Source organism: Artibeus jamaicensis, unplaced genomic scaffold (genome assembly GCF_021234435.1).
Source record: "Artibeus jamaicensis isolate MK-2021 breed Jamaican fruit bat unplaced genomic scaffold, CSHL_Jam_final contig_519, whole genome shotgun sequence".
Taxonomy (NCBI): domain Eukaryota; kingdom Metazoa; phylum Chordata; class Mammalia; order Chiroptera; family Phyllostomidae; genus Artibeus; species Artibeus jamaicensis.
This window is the reverse complement of record NW_026521871.1, coordinates 17,832,911-17,844,794: the sequence shown is the minus strand read 5'-3', so window position 1 is coordinate 17,844,794 and position 11,884 is coordinate 17,832,911. Positions and strand designations below refer to the sequence as shown.

General features: G+C 42.8%; 1 protein-coding gene across 1 annotated transcript in view; it reads right to left on the bottom strand.

The window, feature by feature from the left end:
- Positions 1-3,363: 3,363 nt before the first annotated feature.
- IRAK2 (interleukin 1 receptor associated kinase 2) overlaps positions 3,364-11,884 on the bottom strand; it is a 56,261-nt gene continuing 47,740 nt past the window's right edge. Inside the window, exons 11-13 of the mRNA XM_037130801.2 lie at positions 8,966-9,148; positions 5,395-5,686; positions 3,364-4,427 (exon numbers count right to left, since the gene is read on the bottom strand). Of these exons, the coding sequence (XP_036986696.2) occupies positions 4,321-4,427; positions 5,395-5,686; positions 8,966-9,148 (582 nt within the window). The 3' untranslated portion in view covers positions 3,364-4,320. The remainder of the gene's footprint in view (positions 4,428-5,394; positions 5,687-8,965; positions 9,149-11,884) is intronic.

The following is an 11,884-nucleotide window of genomic DNA, read 5'->3' as shown; positions in this document are numbered from 1 at the left end:
GAGCGGCCTTCTGAGGACCTGGAGGGCAGCTACGTTCTGCTCAGCGTTACGCCCTCTAGGCTGGACGCTTTCAGATCCGCTTACGTTTATCAAGTCTATACCAACAATTAATTAATTAATTAAGCTAGGAAACTGGCTCAGGGAGACATAGTGACACACCCAGAGAGTGGCAGATTTGGAATCAGAAGTTAGAAGCCAGGAGAAGCAAGACTCCGAACAAGAGAAAAAAACGAGGCTACACGAAAATGTAAAATATCCATCTGGCAAAAAAAAAAAATTCAAAGTCAAAAGACAAGAAAAATAATTACAATATATGACAAAGGTCTGATGGCCTTACTATGTAAAAACTATTGCAATAAGAGAATTCGTGCCCTCACCGGTGTGGCTCAGTTGGTTGGGCGTTGTGCCAGAAAGGGTAAGTAAGGTCCCCCGGGGTTATACTCTGGTCAAGCGAGGCACATGCCTGGGTTACGGGTTCTGCAGTGCCCAGTGGGGGTGCAAATGAGAGGCGACCAATCGATGTTTCTCTCAGATGTTTCAACATCCAATGTTTCTCTCCCTTTCTCCCTACCCCGCTCTCTAAAAATAAATAAAATCTTTTCAAAAAAGAGGGAATTCATATTAAAATGAACCAAGGAAATGAACCAATGAATAAAAATAAATTACAAAAGCCTCTTTAACATGTTAAAAAATGACTCTACCTCAGTCATTTAAAAAGTACAAATAAAATGTTCACCCATTAGATTGGCGGTGATTAAAATGCATAATATTCTTTGCAGCTCAGGACATGGAGAAATGCACACCCATATGTCACTGATGGACATGTAAATTGGTACAACGTCCTCCGCAACCAGCATTGTTTGTAGCACAAGGATGAAAACAACTTCATATGCAGGGACTAAAGCTAGTTATATAAAGTACTGACCATCCATACAATGGAATATCAGGCAAAAAGAATGAAGTGATCCAAAAGTACAGTGGACAAAAAAATGGCCCAGACGAGAAAAAAAAAAAAGGATCAGGAACAGAATGAGTAAAACACCCTGTGTGTAGCAAAAAAATAATAAGAGGAGTGAAACCTCAAGTTTTTTTTAAATGCCTAAGAATAACCACTGTGTATTTGTTTGTTTCTAACAGCTTTATTGAGATATAATTTACATACCATGAAGTTCAACTATGTGTAAGTTTAATAGCTTTTTAAACATACAACATGATTTTTAGCGTGTAATTCTGGATTTTCTTTAGTGTATTTATACAAATTGTGCAATCACCACCATGTACTAATCTAATTTTAGTACACTTCACCTCCAAATCTTGTGACCATTACCACTTCCCTCCTCAACCCTCCCTCCCCCAACCCCACTTCTAGTTTCTGTCTCTATAGATTTGCCTGTCCTGGACATTTCATAAAAATGGAATCATACATTTTACTTAGCAAAATCATTCCAAAATTCATCCATGTTGTAGCATGTATCAGTACTTCATTCTTTTTATTAATAATTTTAATTAAACTTGATGAATAATATTCCAATGTATGGATATAGAACATTCTGTTTATCCATTCATCTGTGGATGGACATTTGGGTTGTTTCTACTTTTTGTGATTCTGAATATTGCTGTGAACAGTGGTGCACAAATATTCCTGTGTGGACATGTTTTCATTTCTCTTCCATAGATATCTACCAGTGGAATTGCTGGGTCATATGGAAACTATTAAACCTTTTATAACTTCAGGATGTGGGGAAAGCAGCTTACCTTTTTACAATCCCAGCCACCAAAGCATGAGGGTTACAATTTCTCCATATCCTTATTAAACTTCTTGTTGTCTGTCTTTTATATTTTAGCCATCCTAGCAGGTACAAAGTGGTATCTCACTGTGGTTTTAATTTACATTTCCTAGTGATTAATGCTTACCTTGGTTCAATCACCAGTTCAAATGGAGACTGCAGGCATGAAATCAAGAGAAGGCTGAGATCAGAAGAGCATCCATGGAAGAATTAGGGAAGATCACCAGGAGCTAAGATGTGTCCTTAGAGACCAAGGCTAAGATTACCCACACCCTCGTATTCCCAATTAGTATGTACAAACGCAAAAGTTGAACAGTGAAAGAGGTTAATATGGGGGAAAAAGGATTCATCTGAAATACGGCACTGGGGGAAAGCTCCATGAACACCCTGCTGCACCAGAACGATGAACATGTGGGTGAGCAAATTAAGACTAAAGTATTACTGGAGGCAAGATGACAAAACTGAAGCTGTTTTATCCTCCTTCGGGCACATCGTGAGAAGTCAGGGTTCCTTGGAAAGGACAATAATGCTGGGGAAATAGGGGGCAGCAGAAAAAGAGGAAGGCCAAATGTGAGATAGATTGACTCCATGAAAGAAGCCATAGGTCTGAGTCTACAGGAGCTGAGCAGGGCTGTTGAGAACAGGACACTGTGGACGTCACTCATTCATAGTCAGAGCTGACTCAATAGCATGTAACACAATGACTAATGAAGTTGAGCTAAAAGATTTAAAAAATTTTATCATCTCTGGAACTAGTAATAAACTAGAAACAGTGTTTGCCTCTGGGGAGAACAAATGAGAGAATAAGTTCCAATTGGTTAAAAGGCTTCCTTTCCACCCTGAAACCTTTTGTACTGTTTGGATTTCTTGGTCACATGCATCTTATTAACTTTTAAAAAGTCAGGCCATCCAACACTCTGGGGATTCATGAAAAGGCACTGTGGGGATTCATGAACACTTGGAATTAATATACAGAGTGGTATGTGTATATATTTATAGCTTGCTGAAGGAAGAAGGTCCATAGCTTTCATCAGATTTGCAATGAGTCTCCCCAGAAACATATGAGGCCCTGGTCTAGAGATGCAAATTTGTCTGGATAACCAGCACCCTGTTAGCATTTGCCCTCTACTACTCAAAGAGCCCTGTTAATACCCTACTCATAATTGTAAGGTGCTTACCACATGCCAGGAGAATGTGACACATATTTTAGTTGAATTCTCAGTCACCAAGGCTTATGACAGAGGTTCAGTACAGACCGCTGTCCACCTGGGCTGGAGTCCACCTGGCTTTGTTACATATCAGTACAAGGCTGACCTTGCTGGGGGCTGACACCAGGCAGGATCCACCCCTTGCTCTGACAATAAACCTACGAAAATGGCACTTTTTATTCTCCCCATTGTAGAGATGAAGAGACGGAGGGTTAGAATAACTCCCTGACTTGGCCCAAGATCACACAGCTATCAATAGCCAGGAGTTAGAGCCTGCACCCAATCCCTTAGCCACCCCATGACACCCTGGCTCATGGATGCAGAGCAAACAAATTCATCTGGACACAAAACTAATTACAAGATATCTGTTGACTTTATCAATGTACTTTTATTTTACAAAAATAAAAAGTAAAGGAAAATATCACTATAGTAGGGTTATTTAAAACAGGACACATTAAATATAAGAGAGCATTTGTTTCACAAAAAGATCGGCAACATGACTTTTCAGAAATATGCCCACCTCATAAACACTAGGTACATGGCAGAAATAGATATTTAATGTCTTTATTTATTTATTTTATAAAACAGGACAAGTGCATTTTTAAAGTGCAGTACTTCTGCAGCCATGTCTCACCTGTTCTTCCCAACAGCCCACAGAGGGAAAATGAACAGGTGTTACTTACAAGGAAACTGAGGTCCCACAAATTACATGATTGAATTAACTAGCAGCAGAATCAGATATAAAATCAGTTCTCCTGTTTTCCAACAGACAAAGCAGAAAACCTACCGACCCCTTTGTCAGGTGTACGGCATTTGTAAAACGAGACCCCGAGAAATGAGTCAAGAACTGCTTGGGACACAAGTTAACATCTTTCAGGTCATGGAAGTTTGCTGGTGGTGGTTGACAAATATGACCCAGAGATCTTAACTTGGGAATGTGCCATCAGCATTCAGAATGCTCTGTCAGTTTCAAGGGTGAGATCAAGGTAACGGCGTCTGCTGGGGTGGTTAAGGCGTTGCATTCTCCACAGAACCAGGAAGTCGCTCACATCCCAGGCCCATGTTCCAGGATTTTTGCTTCAGTCTCCTTATACCTGATGAACGAATCCCAGAAAGGAAGAGGACACCGTGGATTTTGCTCTCTAAAATCTGAGGCCCCTTCTTCCTTCACTTAATCTGGAAATTGGAAATTTTTCTTCCCCTCAGGGAAGCTGATATTTGGTTTGTGTTTCCCGGGAGATCTCAGATTCTGCCCTAGACTTTTTTCTTGATTTGACAGTCAGTTTTCCAATTGAGGACAAGGATCTTCAGCTGTGTTCTGGTCATCAGGGACCAAAAAGCTCAATGCTGTCCAATTTCTCCTCTTTGTAGAGCAAGATATTCTCCATCAGTTTCCTTTTGGCCTCATTGATCTCAATTTTCCATGAAGTATCTGTAGTTGATATTCAATGCAAAGTTTTTAAAAAGCCACATGAACAAAAAGCATTTGGAAATAGGTACTATTATTACAATTCTTAGAAAGTTAGACTTGGTCACAGTTTCTCACTTAAATCAGGTTTCTGAATCAGGCCCTGAGTGTAATGAGCATGTCCATCATTTCTGCCTTTGCAGGAAAGCCCTGCCACCTGCCCCCACCTTTCAGAGAAGAGGCAGGGCTCCCATGCTCCTCCCCAAGGAGGGCTGTGAACACTTATACCCTTTCTCCCTCTCTCTTCCACAAGGGAGGAGGGGCAGTAGAAATGGTCAGAGCCTGGGACATTCATTGAGTTGCACTGACTGGGGGACAAAGCATTGGGGAAGCCTTCCAAATTTTTATTTCAGAAGGAAGCCTCATACATTTAGTTAGAAAGTATCTTTACAAGCAGCTGGCAAGGATGGGTTCATGCTGTGAAGATGGAGAAGCAGGCAGGGAGGGACGAACCACACAGGGCCTTACTGGTCTAGAGGAAGAGTTTTCACTTGGTCATGAAGTGCAACAGGAACCCACACAAGGGCTTTAAGGAAGGGGTGACATGAGTTATCTTTAAAAAGTACTCTGGTTGGCCCCTGGAGAAAAGACTGGTGAGGAGCTGGAGTGGATTAAGGAGGATGAGGGAAGGCTGTTCAGTCATCCAGCAAAAGGACTGTAGATTCAGTGAGTTAGGGGAGATGGGTGCAATGAACCTGAGAGTTATTTAGATAATGGACAGGACTAGATGATGGATAGGACAGGGAGAGGGACGGAGAGGAAGGTGTCAAGGATCACTCCCCTAAATTTTAATTTGTGCAGTCAGATGATACGGGAATGGCTGGATAATCAAATGAACATGTGAATGAGGGAGGTGGGAGGAATAAATGGTGAGCTGAGTTAGGGACATATAAATGAGCGTGCATAAGCGTTCAGATCTCCACACACTTACCATCCTGTGAAGGCTCTGGACTGGTACAAGCCTCAGAGGAGGAGGCAGCCTGCATTTCCCCACTGGCCTGCATCCTGCCTTCTCCATCTTCTGTGGGGGCAGGCGAAGCAGCAATCCCAGACTGGGGAGCTGCACTGATGGAGGAGGAAGCATCAAGGCTGGAATTGTCCACATCATCCGTTTCTTCTGGGATGTTGGAGGAAGAGCCTGTGCCCTCGGAAAGCCCATCCCAATGGAGCGACATCTCTTGACCTCTGAGCCGCTCTTCCACGGCAGCCACAGAGCCACTTACCTTGGGGAGGAAAGAGACAGGAACACTCACCAAGAATCCTCTCTGAAACCAAAAATCTAACAGGTCTCTCAGGCCTCAGAAGAGACAGACACTAAAGAATCCAATGCTTCTTGCTTTTCCCAGAAGAATAGCAACTTTCCCTCGAAAAGAGCTGATCTTGCTCCCACCTCCCCTACCAATAGATGAGGCCACATGACCAAGACAGACCAATCATAGTATCCCATTCCTCTGGCCTTAATGATTGGTTCACATTGGGCACATGACCCAAGCAGGCCAATCAAAATCCTCTCTGGAATTTTTCCACCTAAAGCTGGTTTAGGAAAGATTCCCCTTTCCTTTCCAGTGGCAAAGCCAGACTCCCTACCACACACAGAAAACCCATTCACTGTAGGTGAAAATGAAGCCCTCACACAGAGTAAAGCAGAGACAAGCGATGGAGAGAGAGTCACAGACACAAACACAAATAGTTGCACCTTTGCTGAATGAGGCCCTGGTTCTAGCTGCCCTAGCAATTCCTGTCCTGTCTGCTGTTTGGTTAAATAAGCCAATAAATTCATTCAGTCATTCACATCCTCCCCTCCCCCCAATCTCTCTCTCTGTGTCTTTCTGTGTGTATATATTTCTAAGAGTTTGTGTTGAAGTTTCTATAACTTTCAACTAAAAATGTCTGAAGTAATATAGATATTGTCCTTGAGAGCTTTTCTGTTTAGGGAGATTAGGAAAATTAGAGAAAGGCTGAGAAGGAATGTTTCTTCTTTACACACACACAGGGGATAATACATATATACCCTCAATAACCCTAACAAATCTCATTTGCTCAGTGCCTGGCAATTTACAAAGCACATTTGATATGTGATGCACAGTGAGTTTTTGTAGATAAACAAAAGATCAAAGAGGATGAGTTCCCTGCCTAAGGCCACCCAGCTAGTAAGTGGCAGAGCCAACCACTGAACTCAGTCCTGCTTGTCTTAAAGTCCATGTCTCAGTTGATCTCTCATCTTCCTGGCTTGGTTGTAAAATCCTGGGGGCAAGGACCATTCCTCATTCCTCTTTATTCCTCATCCCCTTTATTCTACATAGCAAATGCCCCTTCATCCTTCAAGGTCCAATTCAAGTGTCACCTCTGGAGATAAATCTTCAGAGTATATGCTCAATAAATACTTGCCACGCTAAAACCTACATTCCTTTGTAGCTAGTACAGCCATATAACTAGGTCCTGACCTATGGGGTGTGAGAGAAAGTGATATGTACATCACCAGGGCACACCTTTAAAAGGAAGGGGGTGTGTCCTCCTGTTCCTTTTAACCCCCTTTCAGGGGCTGGCATGCAGCAGTGATGGCCTGAGCTACTGCAGCCATCTTGGACTCTGAAACGGAAGCTACATGGTAAGGACAGCACGGCAACAATATAGGAGCCTGGGTCCCCACTATGATGACACTGACGTAGTGCTGGCTCTGGACTGCCTACATTCAAACTGTTAAGCTAGTGAGAATAATCTTCTACCTCATTTACACAACCATATTTTGGAGTCTCTTCATTATAGCAACTTCTTCAAGAGTACTTTAACTAATACACTGAGCAAAAAAATAAAATGAATGAAAGGATGAAAGCCTAAATGAAAGAATAAGTGGTTGAGGGAGAGATCTTTTTAGAACATAAATCAGGTCATGTTGGTCCCTGTTGAAAAGCCCTAGTGACTTCTAAATCCTGGCTTCGCCTGCACAACCCTTTCTTATTTGCTCCTCCTTCCTCTGCAGCTTCATCATAACCACCTTGCCCCATGTACTTTGTGCACCAGACACTCTGCCCTTCTTCCAGGCCCTTGACTGTTCCAGGCTCTCTCTCAGTTCAGGCTATTTGCATGAGCTCTTACTCTGCTTGGATGACTCTTCATCAGCTTACACATCATTTCCTCCAGAAAACCCTCCTCAATGCAGCCCCTATCATACACTATCCCTGTACTCACCACAGTTTGCACCCCTGTGCAATGTCTGTGAGCTCCCAGAAAGAGGAACTGGACTCGTTTGCTGATATACCCCCGGGGCCCGGCACACAACTGCTAAGTAAATGACTGAACACCATAGCACTAGAGCATAGAAGAATTGCCCAGGCCTAGAACAGTGAATGACTCGGGTGTCCAGCTCTTGTCACATGATGGTGCAAGACAATGGACATGGGGATGAACCAGGAGTCCAAAGAGCTCTGACAGAAACTCACTCTGTGGCCCCATCTTCTCCTCTCTGTGGGTCCCGACTTCCACATCTATAAAATGGGAGCCTTGGGCAATAGCAGTGGTGTTTGATGAAGATTTTTTACAGGTACCACAAACCCTTTCTTCAAATAAAATACTGAGAACACAGTATAGTTATGAGAAGTTAAAGCAGTGTCTGGTGGAAGCCATGGGAGGGCCTACAGCTCCCCAGAGTCCCCTTGGTGCTGACAGCAACTCCTCAGACACTTTCAAGGATTCCCTCTCTGCCAGACACCAGGTGAAAATCACTCAGCTAGATTATCTCTAAGAGCCCTCTCAGGCAGTAATTTTGTCCTCAGAAAGACTTAGCAGTGGTCCCCAAATTTATACCTGTTACCATGGAAACCACCTTTTCATATCCTCTTCATAAGAAAATGTTTTATCCCCTGTGATAGTTGATTTCTGGGGTGTCTGCCTAGCCCACATACTAAAGATGCTCCCTTTCTCTAGGACCTAGCCCTCTCTCCTTTCAGAGAGGAGACCACCAGGTGTATATAGTGGACCCTACCACCAGGTGTATATAGTGGACCCTACCCACACTCATCTTACCTGACTGGACAAGGGTGCCAACCTGACCCTAGCTAGGACAATCAGGTTCTCTCACTGACATGTTGGAATAGGGACCTGGAGACTTCGTCTCTCGGCGGAGGTAGAACCATAATGTATAAATGAATATGACCACATTCCCTAACTAAGAAGATGAATGAAAAGAGAAAGTGGGCCTATAGAGAGAATAGGAGGAATAATGCACATTCAGAGAAAGCAGCCAGAGTTCTGTTAACATCCAAGAGAGTAGCCCTAGGCCCCCGGGCCAGCAGCACACTGCCCTCAGGCTCCTGAGAGGCTTTATCCATCTGCTGCCCTGTTAGTAGGTTCCAACACCTTCTGCTACTTCCAACCAAAGACAGTCCCGGAGATCACCTCTCCATGAAGGGATTAACCCTGATAACAGATACGGTGGCTCCTGGGAGGGAGGGCCAGCTGACCCAGGACAGAGGTCATGAGGAAAGGCTGAGAGTCAAGCTCACCTCGGCCAGGCTGGTGTTCCGCCTCCGCAGGCAGAGGCAGGCCGCTGTGGCCAAAGCCTCCGCAAAGTCTTCCGGCAGCCTCCCTGCTGTCTTCTCCAGGTATTTTTGGCAGATCTCCTTGGCCATCACTTTCTCCGTGCCCATCTTCCTGGAGCAAGGAATTTCTCGAAGGAGTAAATCCTTCTGTGGGGAAAACAGCAAAAATGCCCCTGAGCAAGCTGCAGAGGTGTGGCATCCAAGCACAGCTGCCCCACCCACCTCCATGACTGCACCAGACCTGCAAAAACTTCTCAGAAAACCAACAGTGCAAGGACTGTTGCACTGTTTTAAAATCAGTGCAAGGACTTGGCTAGTGTGGCTCTGTCAACTAAATGCCAGCCAGCAAACCAAAGGGTTGTGGGTTCAACTCCCAGTCAGGGCACATGCCTGGGTTGCAGGCTGGTCCTGGTTCAGGACATATGAGAGGGAACTGATCAGTGTTTCTCTCCCTTTCTTTCTCTTCCCTTCCCCTCGCTCTGAAAATAAATAAATAAAATATTTTTTTAAAATGCAAGGATCCCAGAAACAAGCAAAACAGCCAAGAACTAAAGAATTGCTAAATTCCCTACATGCACAGGGCATTCCACAGTACACTAAAAAACATTGTAAGTACAGTGGCTTAATCTTTCTTGGTAGGCCTCAGTTGATTCCTCAGAAAAATGGGGAAATAGGACTAACAAAAAGATTAAATGACTGAATGGATCTAAAGCATAAAGTGTAATACTTGACACAAAGTAAACATTCAATAGTCTATTAGTGATACTAATTAATAGTAATAATATCACTTACACTACATGCTAAGCAATTACATTAATAATTTAACCTTACTAACAATTACAGGGGCAATTTCTTACAATATGAAGCAAACATTCTAGAAGGTAGGATGCTCACCCACGAGGGTAGAAATATTGCCTTACTCACCTTTGTACTCCCAGCACCAAGAACAGCGCCTGGCACACAGTAAGTACCTCCCAAATGTTTTCACCAAATTGTACCTACTAACTTATTCTTCGGCTACGTTTCATCTTTTATGTAACTTTATTGTTTTTAATAGAAAATATTCATTAAATGTAAAAATAAATTAATTTTGTTGTCTTAGACAGCTTTTCATTCAAATACATTTATAGTTTAGAGAAAAAGATCATCAGAGATTATTAGACATGGGTTGTAATAATTTGGGTCAAAAACAAAACACTCCCCACTCTGCCTCAATTTTCCTATCCAGAAAAGAGGTTGTCTGAGGATCCAATAATACATAAATGCCTGACCATGTTAGGAATTGAATGCCTGGGGATTAAAAACCCCTGGCTGGCCTTGGCTGTGGAGCTCAGTTGGTTAGAGCATTGTCTGGATACGCCAAGGTTGACAGTTTGATTCCCGGTCAGGGCACATATAAAAATAAACCAATGAATGCATAAATAAGTGGAACGACAAATCGGGCTGAGACGGCTTGCCTCCTTGCACAATCACATCAAAATTACAACTAAACTATAGAACCACCATCACTCAGAACCATCAGAAACCAAGTTAAATGGAAGTCCAACAACTATGGAATTAAAGAAACCACAGCCATCCAGACTGGTAGGCGGGGCAGAGATGCAGAGCAGGCTGGCCCCACATCTACATGCAGTCAATGAAAATTTAGGAGGGGTATCACGGGAGGAGGGGAATGCCTGAGGGACTGGGGTGTGCTAGATGGGCGGGGGACAAAGGTGAAAATATTGGGACAACTGTAATAGCATAATCAACAAAATAGAATTTAAATTTTTTCAATTAAAAAAACAAATCTATCTCTCCCTTTCTCTCTCAAATCAATTAAAATAAATCAAATCATTTAAAAAATAAGAACCTGACAGGTTTTTAAATACCCTTTTCATAATTCTCTCGTGTGAGATCTGCCTTTTAAATGTTTATCTCTTTAAATATTACAAGGGTGTTTGAAGTTGATAAATCAATAAATAAAAGAAGCATATTGTTTACAGATATGGAGGTGACCACCCTCTGAAATGAAATCAGAAACTGTCAAAATGATTGGCCTGAAAGAACAATAGATGGGGGTGCTTATCATTTGACAGCCCTGATGACGTTATGGGTCTCACCTAGCAATTGTCATCAACACAAACTGAGAACACTCAGTGGTGGGGTTATGGGGGATCTTAGTAATGGAGGAAATCGCCAAGTCCACCCAAATCCACTGATGAAGCTTAGCACTGAAAGTAGGACAATGTGGTGCATGCCTCGTGTTGTGATGCTAAGAAGTACACGACATCATTTAGGAAGCAGCACTAACCCTGAATCTAGCCAAGTCTCTGGAGGTGACTGCCTATATATGGGAAACATGAGGAACAAAGAAACAAGAAACCACAGGGACATAAGCACCCAAATCTGGGCATGAAAAAGTCTATCAGGCAAATGACCCACTTCCTGCAGAAATGAAATGATATACAGAGAGTAAAGGGGGGACGGGTGTGGCTGGAGAATAAAAATGTCTTAAGATATGTAACCAAATCAAATATGGACCTTATTTGTATCCCATTTTAAACAAACCAACTTTTTTAAAATATTTATTTATTTATTTATCTTTAGAGGGGAAGGAGAGAAACATCAATGTATGGTTGCCTCTAGTGCATCCCCTGCTGGGAACCGGCCTGCAGGAAACTGGCTTGCAACCCAGGCAATGTGCCCCGACTGGGAACTGAACCGCGATCCTCTGGTTCACAGACCTGTGCTCAATCCACTGAGCTACACCAGCCAGGGCTAAACAAACCAACTTTTAAAAAGCAATTTTTTAGATGATTTACCCACTCTAAAAATGAAATGGATATTAAATAACATTAAAAATTTAAAAAACTATTGTATGGGTGACATAACATAGTACTT